The 20808-nt window shown below is 27.9% G+C and overlaps 1 protein-coding gene across 1 annotated transcript in view; it reads left to right on the forward strand.

Moving 5' to 3' along the window:
- Positions 1-20808, forward strand: part of RyR (Ryanodine receptor) — a 559410-nt gene that overhangs the window by 464167 nt on the left and 74435 nt on the right. Inside the window, exons 72-76 of the mRNA XM_075355178.1 lie at positions 4340-4651; positions 4773-4931; positions 5806-6021; positions 11084-11196; positions 18628-18721. Coding sequence (XP_075211293.1) covers positions 4340-4651; positions 4773-4931; positions 5806-6021; positions 11084-11196; positions 18628-18721 — 894 coding nt within the window. The remainder of the gene's footprint in view (positions 1-4339; positions 4652-4772; positions 4932-5805; positions 6022-11083; positions 11197-18627; positions 18722-20808) is intronic.

Genomic DNA, 20808 nt, shown 5'->3' on the forward strand with positions numbered 1-20808 from the left:
CATTTCTTAAAGAAATGTTATTTTCCCCCAGAAAATTTATGGATAATTTATAAAAATGTTGAAAGCATAATAGTAAGTAGGAGAGACTGACATTCTGTGATGGAAAATGAATTAAGATAAAATAGTAGAAGTTCACTTTTATTATAGATGCGATCCACTATCAGGTAAAGAAGGAAATAGAAAGCAAGAAAATCATTAATGATATTTTGGGAGAAGTAGTGTCCAAACAGTCCAAAATCAACCTATTGCTTTGTTAGAAAGAAATAGGAAACCAGAGGATGCAAGTAATCATAAAGGAAAGCAGTATGATAATTACAGCAAGAAGTGATAATTAAAATAAAGAACAAGAAGATTGCAATGGAAAGAGTTAAAAGTTTTAGGTGTTTTAGGATGTGCAATATCTGAAATTAATAGTACTGTGCAGATGGTAGAAGAATTTTATCAGTTAAATACTTAATTTTAGGTAAAGAACTACTAATGAAATGTAAACAAACAAGAGTCATGACATAGTTTGTCGCTTTACTAATAAACAATCCAGAGTCACTGGTATTTGTACAAGAAGAGAAGACAAGAAGATACAGGTGATTGAGATAAAGTCTTTAAGAACCATAGTATGAAAGTCTAGGGAGAGTCAGAGTATGAAAAGCTGTAATAAAAGAAGACCTAAGGTTTAGGGCAGTGCAGGAAAGAATTAAATAGTATAGATTAAGATGATTTGATCAATCACTTGGGTGTCCTAAAAGAATATCAAAAAATATGATAAGATTTTGAAAAGGATATCTGAAAAGGAAAACAGAAAGAAAAGGAATATCTGAAGTGGAAGAAGTTTTCAAAGAGGAAAGATGGTGATCATTCCTCCTGACTGAGGAGGAGAGTAGAAGTCCATGATTTGCAGACTGATTCAATAAAAAACGAATGAAGGAAAAGGTGATGATAAATGAGCCTACTTTGAAAAACTACATATAAAATTAGTGAGTGTTATATTACTACTTCTTACAAGAAAGTAACAAAAAAGAGAGAAGTTATATAAAACATTACTAAAGGAAAAATCCTGCTATAAATTATTATATATAAGTAAATGATGAAAAGAATTCAAAATAACCAAAGATGAACTAAAAAAAAAATAAATAAATAAAAATGAATCAAAAATACCATTGAATTCAGTTATAAAAAAAAATTGGTTTAACAATTATCTTCAGTAGGATAGCATAACTTACACCTATGTTTATGTGAATGTAGTATTATTCATTATACTATTTTAAAATTTCTGCGTGTGATTTTAAGATTTTATCTTTAACTTTGTAGAATATTACGAGAGGTTATCTCTAAAGTAAAGATCAATTCATTGTAAAAACATTTATTCTGAAAATTTTAGAAATATTTTTTATTTCTCTTAAACTACATACCTTATTCTATTTTTCTATATAATCACCACATAAATTAAGACATTTATCATAGTGATACATCAGCTTCAATATATCCTCGTCATATTCATCTGCCGCCAGTCCATTTAGCCATTGATTAACAGCATTTTTAAGTACATCGTCACCCAAACGAATGGTTATCAGAAGGAGCTACGTCTAGATTGTATGGTGGGTGATCGTAAATTTCCCATTGAAATGTTCTCAGTAAATCATGTGTTCGATCTGCAACATGTAGACATGCATTATTGTGCAACAGGATGTCACTGTTGGTCAGCCACTCACATCGACGATTGTTTTTTTTTGAACAATCTCCCTTGATTCTTGAAAACAACTACTGTGAAGCAGCTCATTTTTGTTCTGCATAGAATAAATAGCAGACCTACCATCTGACCTGTTGTGATTAATTATAATATGATAATAAGGAATTTATTTAGATACATAAATGAAAAATTTTGGGTCTGTAAGTAGTTATGTTATAGATGATGACAATGCAACATTTTAAAACGTTTGGAATGATGTTTTACAGCTGTAAGGTGGTCTTAAAAGTATTTTTCAAGCTGATTTCAAATCTGATTTTAGTTTTTCTGTATCACATAAGGTTTTTATCCAAATCACTTTTGAAATTTTTAAACAAAAATCACGTTTTTTAAACATGGAAAATTATTATTTTGGATTGATTTAAAGATTGTGTGTTTTGTAACCTTGTTTAAAATTGCAACACACTGCATTAAAGTAGATAATAGTAAACACTTACTTAAAAAATGCTAATATGACAATTTAATTCCTCTTCTTTGCTGATTTCACCGCTTCAAGTTCTTTCTGGTTGAGACTTCTCTTCCTTGATTGTCTCCCTTCACCAGTGCTATCTCTTTTTAGCATAAAACAGTAGTCAGCCATTATGTTTGCATTCCACTTTCCCTGGTATCTCTTTTCCATATCCTTGATATCCTGGTGGAAACATTATTTGTTCTTTACTGACATTGCCAAGGTGGAAAAAGTCAATATGTGAATGTAGGAAATGAAACTTCACATTCATGCTACATCCTAATTTCATGAAACTCTGCAACTATGTTTTAACCATGGTTTTACTTTGGATGCTTGTTGTTGCCCAGAAAGTTGGCCACATCTTTTTTAAATGAAACCCAAGCCCTTTTTTCCACTGGATTTATTGTTCTTTTAAACAAACAGTCTGATGTACGGTCCCACAAAGATACCTTCTTTAAGTTTCTCATAAGATACTTTCAGAAATTTTGTTGCCAAGTACTGGAAGCAGTCACCTTCTTTTGGAAGGGCTTTATTGAACTGTTTCATTAATCCGAGCCTGGTGTGCAGAGGAGGTAATAGTATCTTGCTTGTTTGAACAAATGGTACATTTGTTATGTTCTGTGAACTGTGTTGGAGGGTTTTTCTTTTGGGCCAATCTGTAACCTTCCAATGCTTGTCTTTGGGTCGGCTGTGGTATTCACAAATGAAACATGGGATTTTTGTGTAGCCGGATGTTAACTGTTAACCAAGTAACATATCAACTACTTTTGAATCCCCCAAAAATTGTCCAAGAATGTTTTTCATAGTTCATGTATGCAGAGCTTTGAAATTTTCACACATCTCCTTGAGATGTACTGCTATAATGATGTACTGAATTGAGCCAAACAAATTTCCATTATGTAAAAGTGCACTTTTGAGGCTACGTTTTGACAAGTCTATAAATAACTTCCACTGACTTGGATTATAAGTGAAATTAAAGAAATTTAATAAACCCTCAATATCACAACAAAAACCAGAGAGTATTCTTTTCTAAAAAAATTTATTAATTCCTTCTCTCTGGTCCTATACCAAGAGAACGAAACTCTGGATATATAAGATTTTTTGCTTTCAGTCTTGACCCCAGCAACTGGGTGGCATCTTTTGTCAGATTCAAGACAGAGTTAAATATTTAAGTTCATTTTGATTGAATCATTTTGGTGCAGAATCTTCTTCCAGCTTGTAATCATCAGCATTATCACATTCATTTTCTGAGCTGCTCTCCTGTGGCACATCTTCAAGAATGGGAGGTGGAACTAGGATAGGGAGAGATTCACTAAGCATAACTGGTCATAAGGTCATAAGCCTTCTTACTTTTTACATTATGACCTTGAATGTTAACAGTCCAAAAATAACAATCGTAAACATGATTTTGTGGCTCCTTCCAAACCATTGGGATTGCAAAAGGCAATCCCAATTTTATTTTTTCATACCATTTTTCCACAGTCTCAGTCTCTTAATCTCTCAACACATGTGCGGTGCCCAGCTTTTGTCTTCATTACCAAGACTTATGCCGAAATATGTGTAATAGACAATTCTCACGAAACTATTGATGCCTTATCTTTGCTTAGCAATTATGTAGCTACTACAAATATAACAGAACACGTTTGGGTTATTCAAACACTTGCGGTAACTCATTTCTAAAGAAATTACATATGACAGCACAAATATAACCTCACAACACTATAGCATGTCAACAATGAACTATGTTTCTCGTCTAACAGTCATCTGGGTGTAACAAGTGTAACACCTCTTACCAAAATAAAATTTTCCTCTCTCCCAATAAAAGTTACCTTTGTGGAATTTACATTTAAATAAAAAAATGGGTTCACTTGATTTGCAAAAAACTATACATTATAGAAAAAGACTAATTACAGATCTGAAATCAGTACAAAAAAATTAGGAACATGTAAAATTACAGAAACATAGAAAATCATGTTGTATAGTGTAATATTTATCAATATAATAATACAAACTCTTTAGCCTAAGATGTTATTGTTTTGGATTCAGAATATTTATAAAACATTACTTTAAAGATTTTTTTTATATAATGAGAATGATTGTCTAAATTTTTTAATTAAAACTAAGTATTTCATTTATTTATTTTATTGTAGATTGAAGCACAAATCCAAGAAGACTGGCAACTCCTGGTTCGTGATATTTACTCATTCTATCCACTCTTAATTAAATATGTTGACTTGCAAAGAAACCATTGGTTACGAAATAATATATCAGAAGCAGAAGATTTATACAATCATGTATCCGAAATATTTAACATTTGGTCAAAATCTCAATACTTTTTGAAAGAAGAACAAAATTTTATCTCTGCAAATGAAATTGATAATATGGTTCTTATAATGCCAGCTGCTACCAGAAGATCAGCTGCAATTCCTGATGGTTCTGCAGCTCAGGGAGGAGGTGGAAAGGTAATATTATTGTATTTTTAACTGATCTGTATTCAAATATTTGTTGAAATTTAATTTTTAAATTAAGCGTTTTGTACTATAATTCTTATATACTTATTTTTTTATTTCTGGTATCATGCAGAAGAAAAAGAAGCACCGTGATAAAAAACGTGATAAGGACAAAGAATTGCAGGCAAGTTTAATGGTTGCCTGTTTGAAAAGACTGCTTCCTGTTGGATTGAACTTATTTGCAGGTCGTGAACAAGAATTGGTTCAACATTGCAAAGATCGTTTCCTTAAGGTAATGCTTTAAAGTATCCTTTAATTTATCCACTAATCTTTTTTAGTTTTTTATCTTAATTTTTTTGAGCTAATGAAAGCATGTATATCTTCAATATGAACTACTCTGTTAGTTCCATGAAACATTGCATAAAATATATCTTCTCATCTGAAAGGTTATCTTTCTTACTCATTTAAAAGTTTTTATTTTTTTGTTGTACTCATTAGCATTTATATTGGCGGTTTTCTCCACTCCTGTCACTAGCATCTGCTTACCTTGTCACCCCCACTATGACCCAACTCTCCTACTCTGCATGATCAAGTACAAGTTAATGCGAAAACAGTGCCGTGCTTTCTTTGTACAGTGTATGCGTACACTATGAATTGTACAGAAATTAGACAGTGAGAAAAACGTTGCTTACTATTTTAAACAGCCTATGTATGAGAAAGTATATGAGTGTATGAACTGAGATCCTATGGTGGAGATTGTATGCTGTGCGCACAACCTGCTGATATTAATGGTAATGAGTATAGGTTTTACATTTTATACACCTTATAAATGAAAATGGCTTTAATATGAAGTAGTAAATGACAAAAATATTTTTTTTTTGTGCAACAAGAAAGTTAAAATTTTAATAGGTTTATAACTTTTAAATTAAGAGGTTTTAAGAAAAAATAATATATATATATATATTAAAATAAAAAATCAGATATTGGAACATATTTATAAAAAGTATGTTGATAATTAGAGAATAGAAAGGAATTATGAAATTCCATTATTATCCAAATATTTAAAATCATATCAAAATAACAAACTGTGAGTTATTTAGCATAATAACCCAAATTACAGTATCATTAAATATGTATAATAACAGTTCATTTTATTTTTATTGCAGAAAATGCAAGAATATGAAATCTTTGAGTTTGCTAAAACACAGCTGACATTACCAGATAAAATAGATCCAGCAGATGAAATGTCGTGGCAGCATTATTTATACGCTAAGTTAGGAAGCAAAAAAGAAATAACAACAGAAGGTCAGAAACCTGAACAAATTGATGCTGTTGTTGACAGAATTGTTGCAATGGCCAAAGTACTCTTTGGACTTCACATGGTAATTTCTTTATTATATTACTAAGTAATATAAATCTTCACCTTTTTTTATTGCTTTTATTTAATATCTCGTGCTAGTATTTTTAATATCAAGTTTTTTCATTCTTTTTTGCGATTGTAATCATACAAATTTGAATTCATTATATGTAATTCTGTTTGATTGTTAATAGTAGATAATACTCATTTGATATATTAAATTTACTGATATAATAAATTAGCCTTAATTTTATGTCTGATAAGATCTTCATTTTTCTTTCCTATTTATAAAACTTTTTATTATTTGTATTTTATTTTACGATGTAAAATTAGCTTCATTGGTGATAGTAGCTGTTTTTTTTATACAAGTATTAGAAATCTACTATTTTTTTTTTATTTTTTAGGTATATTTTCCATCTCTTTATCTATTTCATGACACTGTTTAGCAGAATTTAGAGAATAATTCACATTGAAATGATCATTTGCATAATCAGTCAGCGTATATTCCTTATACTTACATTTAATATTTGCTGCCACTTATTGATCTGAATAGGAGGGTGTACATCTACTCTTGGGAAGACAAATATGTTAACATGTGCATCAAGTTGATGAGACCATTTTGAATAATTTTTAGTTAAACTGTTAAATAATTAGCCATGCATTAAAAGTAACGTAGTAGGAAATATTTAAGGAAATGCAAATATGTAAATAATGTTAATAAATTTCACAATAATATATTTAAAAAATAAAAAGAAACTAATTGAATGCTACCTACATTTAGAAGTAATGACATACTACTTTAAGATTATATGTCAACCTCCTGGTTGGTTCTCTACCTACTCTACCTTTTCTTCTAAAAATTACTGCAAATTCTATTACTTTCTCAAAACTGCTCACATTTATGAAAAACATTTTTATGAAGTGTAAGGAAGGCAGCATTAATTATTTGATAACATAACAGGGAAATGGAGATAATACATTTTTCTTAATTGTAACTTCTGATTCCTTTTACTAGAAGACTGAAAATTTTCTGAGATATAAAAAAGCATTTAAGAATATTTCCTAAAAAGGACAGTTTTTTATGTGGAAAATCCACATGTTGTATAATCTTCTTACTAGATCATCTGCTTAAGAGATTAAAATAAGTGCTTTGTTTTTTTAACAGCTTTCAAGATAGCAAGTAACTTTTGAAAATCGAGTTAGAAAGGAACTAACTATTCAGCTTTAAATTACTTGCAAATTAAATTATATCAGTTTGCAGTGGTGTTTCTAAAGTTGTCCTTTATTTTTCACTTTATGAGTAGTTTCTATTTATTGATTAATAGTGGTAACAAACAGAACATGGAGTTTAACATTACATGATATTTTTAATATAGCCCTCTGATTTTATACATTAACAAAAGAATGAAATGCAATTTTTGATACCAGTAAATTTTATTTTATTTTATTTGTATTTACTGATCATCAATACAAAATTTGTGTAATTAAGGTAATTCTGTTTATAAAATTAAACTCATTTTCTGAACATTATTATTTTTTTATAGGTATCCTTTCTTTCTATGTTATATTATTTTATTTATTTTAATACAGCTTTTGATTTTGTACCATATAAACATTATTAGAAAAGTTTTTGTACCAGGTTATTATTGATGTGGAAACTTAATATACTTTATATAACTGATTTTTAATAAATCATGTAATGATGTTTTATTACACATTAGGTTATGTATATATAATAGGAAAAATATATAGTATTATACAATAAATGATATAAATAAGTGTAATAAAGGGTATGAAAAGATAATCTACGGACTACTTGGAAAATATGTTTGTACAAAATTTCCTGAATCATAAAATTTTATTCCATACACTTCTATTATTCTGTCATATCATATAGATTTTTTACTATCCACATACACATTGTTGAAAAGTTTATACAGGTTTTTAAGTAAAAGTGTGACTTCTCATTTAAGAATATAGTTTTAAAATGGAAGTGTAGTAAGTGAATTGTCTAAAACAAATAATAGTGGTAGGTCTTCCAAAGTCTAGTGACCTTAATTTTTTCATAAGTATGATTGTATGAGCTTAAATCTGTAAAACCTGCCTTAACTACTGGATAGTATTGTGTTATATTCTAAATAACAGGGCCACCTATATTGGTTTATAGGCTGATCATAGTAAATGTTCTTTAGAAACATTAGTGTCCTGTTTTGAAATGTTATTTTGTGTTTTAAAATTTAATAAAACCCATAACTCTTTTTCTAATTGGAAATATTCTCCAAGAAGATCTTTCCAAGCATGTAATTCAGTCTTTTCCTCCCTAGTATTAGAGATAGCACTGTTGTTAATAGCCTTTGTCTTAAAATGGGATATATAAACAATCGGGATATATTGTCCCATTTTGTATATAAACAAATCAAATTTGATGTAAGTTTCTTCATTTAATATGTTGTTTTTATCAAATTTAAGATAAATGGATTAAAATAAGTTTGTACATTTTTATTTCACTGTGTTGAATTTATGACATATATGTCAAATTTGCATGTTGTGCTTAATATTTTTTTGAGTATCATGCTTCTACCCCGTGATATGCAGTGTTTGACTAAATGAATGTGGTTATGTATATATTCTTTGTATCTTTGGGGAAATATTTGCCCAGTGAAGTATTTTACAGTCACTACAGTAAGACTAAATTCAAAATGTTTGCAATTTAGTACTTACAAAAGAAGAAGACTTATAAACATTACACACTGCATTAGAATTAACCTTTGCAAACACCTAATAGAAACAGGAAACACTGATATATATTAACAAATTTTACACTTGTCATTTAAAAGTCATCAACTCAACACTATCAAATAGTATAAAATTTTAAAATACACTAAATTTGACAGAAACATTATACTGATCCTAAACAAAACAACACAAATCAATTATGCTATTTGAACACATACTAAACAAGTTTCCTAACCACTTAAAGATGAGTTACATCAGCAATACCAATGAGGAAGAGACTAAATCATAGTCTTGAAATCTTCTGGAAGCATACTTCAGGTATTCAAAAAAATAAATGATGATTTTTATTATTTCATAAAAGTTAGATATTTTGTCAGGCTAATGTTTATTAGGCTTTGCTTTTGTCTAATGGCTTCTATTCCTTCATTTTCACAAGATTATTTGATAAGCTACTCTAAATTTTTTGCAGTGAGTAAATCAAATTCAACACATTTTTCATAAGATTTATTTATAAAATTCACTTCTAATAAGCAACATTCTGTATTTATAAAAAACTTACAGCTGATCAGTTTAGTGATGGTGAATTGCTTTTCAGATTTACTAACTTAGACAGGTATTTGTTTTTACTAGTTTCAATTCACCACCACAATGCGAATTATTAAGCCGAGTCCAGGAGCTACTTTTACATATAGTATTATAAAACCTTTGCAGAAACATGAGAAGTAATTATTTTAATAATTTGATTCCTTTTATAAATTTAATTTTATTTAAGAAAGTTTATAAAATAATGATTCTAATAAATATTAGAAAGTAAAAATACAAAGGTCATAAAGATATTTTCTAAGCATTTTATATTAGGAATCAGATATAAATCTTTAGAAGATAACTTTTTGTATGTAATCTTAATTAACCTAAGTAATTATTTTGATGAACCTAGAAATAAGTGTCTTAATTCTGATGTCATAAAAGTCTACAGACTACTTAATCACATCATCATGTCTTGAACTTTGTCATTGGTATTATGAAAAGTTTTTCCAGACAGTTGTTTTTCAAATTAATAAACAAGTGATTGTTGCTTAGTACAAGTTATGAGCTGTGCAAAAGATGTGTCAAAACTCTGTACTTGAAAGTTTGCAACAACTTCTGTATGTCACAGCAACTATCATAGAGTAGCTAGGCTCCTCATATTTATTTTGCATTTATGGTACGAGCCCGAAACATTAACGTTTATGTCACTTTAGCAAAAAGTCATGATAAATGGTTCTAAGTTGTTTTAAAAGACAGTTAACCTTGATAATGTGTGACAATATTTTTATTGGAATTTTGTATATTTTCATTAATAATAACTATTTACTTTTAGTAAATGGAGAGATGCCCTTGTTCCACTTTTAATATTCTAATGTACAAGTAACAGATATGCTATAATCACTAGTTGTATCATTTATCGGTCTTTTTGGCACCTGATGTGTTGATCTGTAACTTTTATATTAATAGCCATTCGTGATACTTCTGGCTATTAGTTGAGAAGTTTATTGATCATTAAAAAACTTTTAATACAAATTTTTTCTTCTGAATGAAAAAACTGAAGATATTTCAGTAATGAGTCTCTTCTTTATCATGATCCCCTTTTTTCTCTGCTTTGAACTATTGACACCATTTTGCTTATTTATAAGATTTTCACTGTAAATAGGGATAATTTTTTAATCAATATCATTAATAGTTGCTTTTTCACTCAAAGAAATGATTGAACAATTCACACACTTAACAAGATTTGGGACTGACTCAGCTAATTTTAACACATACTGCAACCACAACATTGGTATAAGAGAGACCAATTAAACAGACTGTCAAACATAGCACTATCAGTTGTGAAAAAAGCAATTTCCTATGATCCACATCAGAAGGACATCTTAATTTACTAATTATCTCCCTGTAATTAACTTCATTATTTTCATTTTTTAAATATGATAATTAGAAATGAATTGATGTATTTTCATATTATAAATCATTCAGTTTTATAAAATGTGATACATATTATGAAAATATAGATTTAGGTATTTTTGTTACTGTTAAAATTCAGGAATGTGTAAAATCTTAAAACGTTTTGTATTATTTTCCAGCATCATAGGCAATAATAAATTTTCCTGCACAGTTATTTCTTATTTATTTTAATTAATGTTTTTAAACTCTTTTGTTGTTTATTTGATGAATCTTTTAATTTTTTTTATTCACTTTTTATAACAGTGATTTTACATTATTCAGTATTTATTTTGTTTGCACATATTTATTATTTATTTATTTATTTATAGATTACAGTATTATTATTTTAAGTTGCTGGTATGTTGTGTTAGATTGACCACCCCCAGCTGCAAAGTAAGGCCAGTTACCGTTCTGTAGTATCGACTCAGCGTAAACGAGCTGTCATTGCTTGTTTCCGTCAGCTATCACTCCACGCTTTACCAAGGTCTGATCCTACTTATTTTGATTCCTGCATTTCCTCTTTTTATTGTGTTTATAATGCTTCATTTTGTTGTTTTTTATGTTTTATTACAATACAAACATTATTTTTCGGCTTTTTATTTTTATTTATTTATTTTTTAATATATTGAGAGGTTAAATCTTCATTTGGTGTTTTATTAAAATGAAATTCTTAAATAGTAACAGAATATTTGTTAAATAGAAGCTGCATAAATCCCATTAAGGACAGCTGGTATACCAGCAGTGAGACATTAAATAATTTTTTTAAAATTATTTGACCTAATTTAATTTTTTAAATACATATTTATTATTAATTGTGTCAATTTGATTATTTTTAATAAATGTTAATTTATTTTATATGTTTTAATTATCCAAGCATTTATGTTGTAATTAGTATTAGAATTATGTTTATATTGAACTTTTGTTTACAGTTTTAATACTTTTTAAGAAAATGAGTGATTTAATTAATCATTTAATGAAAACATACCAAAAATACTAAATAAAACTTTTTAAGAAAATGAGTGATTTAATTAATCATTTAATGAAAACATACCAAAAATGACCATCACAATACTTTGTCCAACAAAATAACAAAGTAAAGTTTGGATAAAGTAACAAAAGTGTGCATAAAGTAACTCAAGGTTTTGCTGTTACTATTCATTTTTCTTTAATTTTATTTTTAAATTAACATGACAGCATGTTATATTTGTGTTTACATGTGATTTCACTGATATTTGTTGTGTTATTTTTTTTTTATTTTGAGTAATTTCTTAAGCTCTCTACTTTTCAGATTCTTTTGGAAAATTTCAAAAACTAATTTTTTTAATTTTTGAAAGAGCCATATTCTTCTGAATTTTCAGGATTAAAAGTTTCACTCAAATTCCTTTTTAGAAAACTAACTTTAAAAATATAGTTTATTTTTTATGAAATATTTCTCTAATGAGCTCTCAGTTTTTATGTGTTTGTTACTGTATTACTGTGTTCAGGAAGCAATTCAAATTTGAAGTTTGTTGCATAAATGCATTAGTCATTTTAGCATGAGTTGTATCAAATTTTAGTTTGTTAATTTTGTTTTTTTTATTATAAAACATAATTTTTTCTGACTACCTCAAAATATGTCCTTCAAGTTATTAGAGAATGGAAACAGTGTCCAATATTTTACCTTCTTGATCCTTTTGTCCCGAAATTTTTACATAACTTAACTACCAGTGCTCGGTTTTACAAAATAAACTTGTTATTTTTCATTTTCGGATTTTGATCTATATTTTCTATATTTAGTGACAGTTCTTTAAACCAACTATTCAACTGTTGATTTTTTTTTTAATTTTCTGTAATTTTAAATAAAAGAATATGATCATTAGTGTTTTTCATAATGAAATTTTGATTTTCAAAAATTCCATTTTATAAGAGATATTTATAAATATATAACTACCAAATAAAATTCAAAAAAGATCAAAATCTTTCTAGTTTTTGATCTACTAAACCGATGCTTCTATTCTTGAAACATTGACAATTTAATGCAAAATATTTGGTTGATTTACTGGCACACTTTTCGTATTTGCTGTTATAAAATATTTTATACCAGAGACTTTATGGCATGAAGTGGATTTACTTATTGTTGAATGAATTAGATCTCTTCAAAATTTTGATTTTGAGGAATTGCTAGATGTAACTTCTTTCTCTTTATTGAAATACCAAAATTTATGATTATTAAGAAAATGTTATATTATTATTTTAAAGCCAAATTTATTACTGACAGTGTATGTACACAACACATATTTAATGGATAACTACTAATTTTTTAATGATTCCTTTATTATTGTTCAGGTTATGTTTTATTATAGTTGGAATTTAATGCCTTAAAGATTTAAGTTTTTAAATAAAAAGAACTGTAAAATATGCTTTGTTGTTTTCCAATTAATATAAATCCCCCAAAAAAGGGATTTGTGACACTTTTATCTTGTTTTAAACTGATGTTGGATGAACTATAAAACCCTTCTATTATGAATACTATTTCTTTTAATGTCTACAAAAATTTAATTTATTCCCTATATATATGAGAGGTTATCTCTAAAGTAAAGACTGTTTCATTACAAAAAAATTTATTCTGAGAACTTTATAAATATTTTTTTTTTATTTCTCTTAAACTGCATGCATTATACTACTTCCCTATTTAATTGCCACATGAATTAAGATATTTATCGTAGTGATACACCAGCTTCAAGATACCCTTGTCATATTCTTCTGCCACCAGTCCATTTAGCCATTAATTAACAGCGTTTTTAAGTTCATCGTCACCCGAAAATTGCTTACCACTTGAAAATTCTTTCAGTTTCCCAAAAAAATGATAATCAAATGGAGTACAGTCCGGATTGTATGGTGGGTGATCGTAAATTTCCCATCCAAATGTTTTTGGTAAATCACGTGTTGTACCTGCAACATGTGGATGTGCATTATCATGCAGCAGGACGACACCATCAGTCAGTCGCCCACATCACCGATTTTGAATGATGCACCCTAACTTACATAGTGATTTGCAGTAGGCTTCTGCATTTATTGTCATTCCACATAGCATGAAATCTATCAGCAGTATCCCAGAAGACTGTGCCAATCAGTTTGCATCCAAATGGCTGTGGTTTGACCTTTATTGGTCTGGATGGTGATTGAGGATGATGCCATACTCTTGACTGATGTTTTCTCTCTGGCATGTAATACAAAATCTATGTTTCATTGCTGGTAAAATTGAATTAAAGAACTCATCACCTTTTTCCTTGTAGTGCATCAAAAATTCCAAAGCAGATCCCATTCTGATTTTTTTATGACATTCCATTAAGATGTGCGGCATCCATCGTGCACAAACCTTCATCAATCTTCAAACGTGGAATCATATGTTTTTTAAACATATGATTCCATGTATTTCACAGTCAGCGGCAGCATCAGTATTCCTATTCATTTTGTAATCAATACTCCTATTCATTTTATAATGTAATAACTCGTACATAATCAAAGATACTACAACGCAACAACTTATAGACAACAATGCAGTATGTACATTGCTGGTGTGGCCATGAACGACACAGATTTGCCAACCTTAAGAATAGAAATTTCCCAGCAGTCTTTAGTTTAGAAATATCCCTCGTATATTGCTGCATGACTTTTAGGGTGTAAGTGTTGTGTTTTTTTTTAATTAAATTTTGATCACTTTTTTTTTGTATAATAATTGTATTACAATTTTTAATGTATTTTTCATGTCATTTTAACTGCATACATTCATTTCTTGTAATGTATTAGAATTTTTATATTTGTTTGCAGTCATTGTTATCTGTTTGTGTATTAAATCTAATTATACATGATATTTTTTATTAAACTGCGTGGTTTTAACCTACTCATTTAATAGAATAAATTGTAAATAGTTTATATGTTTAAGTTATAAATCATATTTTTTATAACATTTTAGAGTGATATTTAACTTCAGATTGACTTAGTTGTGCTTGAACACATTTTCCTGAGAACTTAGTCAAATATTTCTTAAATTAAAACTAACTTTTTGTAGTCTACATTGCTTTGTTATTGGATTGTTGCATTGGTTTATAATCTAGTGTCATTTTGATATTCAAAATATTTTCAAGCAAAAATTCAAGAAAATTAACTGAATTAGTTTCAATAAAAAGTTTTTATTCCTGCATTTTAAAGAGCCTTGACTTCCACCAAATCTCTTTACATCAATTCTTTGCATTCCTTTTGTTATTTTTGTTGCCCTTGGTGTTTGTTATAAGAAGCTTTTTGTAAGTTTTTCTCTTCAAAAAGAAAGTAACATTTTTTAAAAATGAACTTAAAAGTTTGACTTTTTAAAGTCTATGCCAAATTAAGGATTTGTAAACTTTTAATCTTTTTTTTTTATTTAGATTTGAAAAAAGAAGTGTTTATACTTACTTATTTATCTTTGTTTTTGTTTCTTAATATATTTGGCAACATTTTCATTAATATAAGCCAACTATTTTTAAAAATCAGTAAAACGTTTTTTTATTAAAATCACTAAAACCTGTATTTCCTAAGAGCAAATGTTCAAAAAATTTATTTATTGATTTATTTATTTACTTTGAGTAAATTTTTATTCAATAAATTGCTCTTTCGTGAAATTAACCCCCTACCCACAAATAAAATATCTGTTTCTTTGACTCTATCACTTGTTTTTATTTAACATCTTTCCTTTACCCTACTATCAATTTGAACATATTGTAGTTTTCATTCATTTTATATTCTATTCATTGCAATTTTTATCATAGCCACTTAAATTTAATTTTTCTTTCTCTTTTTTCTGATATGGTGTTAACACCACATTTTTAATCTCAATCTGAATTTATTGACTATTTGGGATAGCAATAAAAACCATACCTGGCTATTTCTGTTTCACCATGTTAATCTATAATCTTAAAAATTGTAATTTTCTTTGTTTTGTCTTTCTTTGAATTGTTCATAAATATCTCTGAGAACATTTTTTTTTTTTTATTAATAATAAGATTTAAATCAAACTGATTGATCTGTTTTACCTCTTAACAATTTGCTTCCCCAGAAAGAAAAGTAAGTGGTTAATAATTTATCCTTAATATGTATTTTTGATACCTAGTTGAAGAAGTTAGTTGTTAAATCTTTTTGCTTAAAATATCACTTTCTAAGTATTGATGTTATAGCGTGTTTATTTTTTTACTTTAGTTTTAATTAAAATTAATATATAATACTAATGTTTGAGAAACTTGTGTGTACTAATAGCATGCTAATAAGCCACCTCCACATCAATCTGGTTGGCGAAGAGTATTGTCGGCAGCAAGGAAAAGAGCTGCTATTGCCTGTTTACGTACTCAACCTCTCTACACACTCAAGAGGTATTCCATCAATTCTTTTTTTTTTGATTTTTATTAATTTTGAAATTATTTAATGTGATGATACTTATTGTACACTGATTTATTATTGTTGTTAATTTCTCAGGGCTTTTAATATAATTACTTCTATTAAATAATAGTAACTATATTACTACTCATATGATTGATTATTTTTTATTTATGATATTATTTTATTTACTACTATGAAATAATGTACATCACAATATACAACACTTTACATTGTAATATACTAGCAAGTCCCTTTTTACTCAGCCAGGATCACTTTCTCCAAGTATATATTGTATATGAAATCATTGTAGATTAAAGTACACAGATTAATGATTGTGAAAATTTTTTACTATACTTACAAACATATTATCCTTACATTTTTAACCTCCTTAAGTGTTATAAATGAATCATTTATCACTAGGGACCACACTACTACTACTGCTAATCACCATTAAAGTCATTTTCATATTTTTCTGCTCACTGCTGAATTCATCTCAATTTCTATGCTTTAACAAGTTACAAACAATAACTGTGGATCATAGTATGCGCTACATTACTCAGTAATGTTTTAACAACTGCTAATAAAAAGTTTCATTGGAAGTCAAGCAATAATAATTTTTTGGTAATTTGGAAATCATCAATTTTTGTTTTAAAACATTAATTTTCTCTATTCAAAATTAAAAAGAAGATGGTTGATCCTAGGTGAAAACAATGTTTGTAATAAAGAGAGAAATGATTCTTCCACCTCAAAACAAAGTAAGAGTTAAAAGATTCATAGATTAATTTTTAATAGATTAAAGATTAAAAGATTAATAGATGAGTTAAAAAATTTGACTAACTCAACAAGTACAATGAAACATTATAACTACAGTGTTATGTGAAAAACTATTTTTTGGAAAATATAAAAACTCTTTTGTCTATTAGCAAAATGTTCTTCGGTATTATTTCTTTCAGATAAGCACAAAACATGCGAATGAAATTAATAATTTCATTCCACTTATGTAATTAATATTATAAATTATAACTAAATAAGATATTCAATGTTCTAAACAAATGTAGGCATGCTTGTGTATAGTATTGTATAAGCATAATAATATTTACATGTATGCAGAATGAACTATGGTCTTAATTGTCTACATCCTTTTAAAGGAAATGAATAAAAAATTTGTCATCTGTTGAATTTTCTTAAGCTGAAGAGATCTTTAGACAAGGAGTTACAATTAAAGTTATATGATGTTGACTAAGTTACAATTTCACCATCAGATTGTTATTTGCTCTGAGGCAGGCCCCTTGCATCATTTTCACCTCTATTATACTCTATTCCCAGCAAACATTTTAAGAACATGTAAGCTTCTATTTCCTTTAAAATATTATAACTTTTACATTTTTTGGGCTCTTTTGGACCTTCTACTGTTCTTTCTAGCAATGTTTTAATCAATCCTACTATTCTCATATCTCCCAGCCAGTTAGCTTTCCATTTTGAATTGTTCTGATGAAGTTTCTATTCTCATTAATTCTCCTCATTACTTCATTTTTCACTTTGTTTAATTTTCTCCAATCTTTTCCACACCCACATTTCAAATGGCTTTTATTTCTCTTTTCCTTTTTTTAATGTCCATGTTTCATATCCATACAGAACTATACTCCAAACTTAACACTTCACAACAGATTTTTCAACTCCATTTTATTATTTAAAATTTCTATTTATATTAAATACCACCTCCCGTTTTTAATTTGTTTTCAGTTTTGCAGTTTTATATTATTGCAATACCTAAACAACTTGTTATTTTACATATTTAATTCTTCCTTTTGTGCAGACAGTGAATAATGACACAAAAGGAACTCTCCTAGCGCCATTAATTTAATTTTCCTGAGTTTAGTTATTTCATATTCTAGCCAAAAAGTTTAAAAGGAATTATAGTTTCAAATTTTTCATGGTTATAAGCTTCTAATTTCTAAATTTCAAAACAAGATAAAATAATATTGTATAAAATTTAATCTAAGCAACATTAAATTTTTGATGTTGCTTAGAAATTTTTTAGTAAAAATTGAAATTTTTACTAATAAAATTAAATTTGGACGCATCATAATCTCAAGTACACAAGACATAAATTATGAATGATATGAGAATAATGAGAGCAATATTAGTTAAATGAAAGTAATGTAATAGCATAATTTTGCAAAATAAAATAGCACATTAATCATAATTTTTTATAAACATATTTATAAATTTTAATAATCAACACTTCAGATGAATAACCTAAAAAATTAAAAAGAAAATTACATGTAGGTTTTATATGTAAATATTTTATATTATATGTAAATGTTACAGTTTAGTCATCCATTCAGAACATAGATGTTTTGATTATACTAAATTTATATCATAGGACATACAAACATAACTTAACCTTACTTAACATAACTTAACATAACATAACTTTGTTTGCATCACACTTTTACTATAAGTTTTTTTCAATATTTATTATATGTATATTTTATAATTTTGTATTGTGTAATACTATTTGCAGGCATAGAGCTATCAACATATTTGCACGCACATATTATGAGGTATGGCTTACTGAAGAAAATGTGGGAACTGAAGTACTGATTGAAGATCTTACAGTATGTAATATTTATCAGTGTTTCATATTCTGTGTTATATAGGATAATAATATTAAATAATACATTGTATACATAATGATGTAGGATTTTATTATTTGATAATAATAAATAGGATAAATATCAGTAGATGATAATTTAGTCAGATTGTAATAACTTGAACCTTATTAACTCAATGATGATTAAATTGTTCATATTTCTCTTCATTTCATAAAATAAAACCTCTTTGAATAGAAAATAGATGGATGTTCCTAAAAAATGGAACTGTAATTTAATATTAATTCCTCATAAATATCAATGACAGAAAAATGATTAATTAACTAGCAAGGAAATTAATTAACTAGACTCAATTTATATTAATCTGCTTTTCTTGTTACATTGTTATAATTTACACACACACATATATATATATATATATATATATATATATATATATATATTATACAGAGAGAGAGAGAGAGAGAGAGAGTGAGTGACATTGAGAGGAGGCAGTTTCTTTGAAGTAGCATCTGAAGAAGGTGCTGGATATATTTAGTTTGACTCATTTCCTGTTCTATTAATACTTATAACAAGTGTTTATTACAATTATAAGTTATTTTTTTTACAGTATGTGATATTCCATCTACTTTTCATACCGATTTTTACAATATACTGGTTAGGGGGGGGGGGGTGCAAAAGTAGGTATACAGTTGTAGAGTTCTGAAGTTTTCATTTTACTAGTTGTAATGTTTTATACATAATGCATTATTTATTATGAAACAAAACAGTATCTTTAGGAGGACATGATTAGAATTACAATTACAATTAAGTACAATCTGTGAGGTGTACTTTTACACAAAGGTTTTTTTGATTATTAATTTCTTGGCATATGTATGTTATGAAGTTTTCTCTTGTGTAATAAACACAGCTATGTCTATTAACAGCGCCTGAAAGTTTAAAAATCGCTTTGTTGGACCAAGACACTTTGCGAATGATGCCATTCTCTTGTCTTTCTGCATTCACCATTATCTTGCAGAATTGTAATTGTCAATCCAGATTACCTTCTAATAATCCATGAAGTAATCTTGACTGATACATTTTCAAACCTAAACGTTGCATTAGTTGCCCCAAAAATCTTTGTGGAATGACTAACTCAAAAAAGCTCTCCTCTTTGATTTTTTTGGGCTTTGGATAAATGCTTGTGCAACTAACATTTCATTATCTTGGGTAATAACACTGACTGGTCGGCCACTCTTTGGCATATTACAGATTGAGCCAGTTGCATCAAATGTATTGCATAATCTGTAAATTGTTAGTCTTCTTCTTCTTTTTCCTGTTTAGCCTCCGGTAACTACCGTTTAGATAATTCTTCAGAGGATGAATGAGGATGATATGTATGAGTGTAAATGAAGTGTTAGTCTTGTACATTCTCAGTTCGACCATTCCTGAGATGTGTGGTTAATTGAAACCCAACCACCAAAGAACACCGGTATCCACGATCTAGTATTCAAATCCATGTAAAAATATCTGGCTTTACTAGGACTTGAACGCTGTAACTTTCGACTTCCAAATCAGCTGATTTGGGAGTAAATTGTTAGTCTACTTGGTGGAGATGTATCAAATTCTGTAGCCCATTTTCATCAAACCATTTCAGCATTGAAATGCTGAAATGGTCTTCTAATATTGTTTGATTAATCATTTTGGTTGGTTGATGGTTAAATTACCAGCCATAATTATATGAAAAATACTAACATATAAGTAATTAAGTAATAAATAATAAATTAAGTAATATCTATTATAACTGCATACCTACTTTTGCACCCCCTGTACATATAGTGCAGTAAAAAAAGATTACTGTACATACTTCAGTTCAATTAAATTCTTGATCCATTGTAATTCATTTAATATGATTCTATTCATAGCCTTTGATATGTGTTAAGAAATAGATTATAATACCACCTTTTTTTGTCTTTTTCCTAATTACTATACTCTGCTTGTACTTTTTCTTTATTTCTTTTAGTACTTGAATATTCTACTAAATGCTTAAGTATAGAAAAAAATAGTAACACTGACTAAACTACTAAAAAAAAAAAGAAGTAAATAATAGAAGT

Source organism: Lycorma delicatula, chromosome 2 (assembly GCF_047948215.1).
Source record: "Lycorma delicatula isolate Av1 chromosome 2, ASM4794821v1, whole genome shotgun sequence".
Lineage (NCBI taxonomy): Eukaryota > Metazoa > Arthropoda > Insecta > Hemiptera > Fulgoridae > Lycorma > Lycorma delicatula.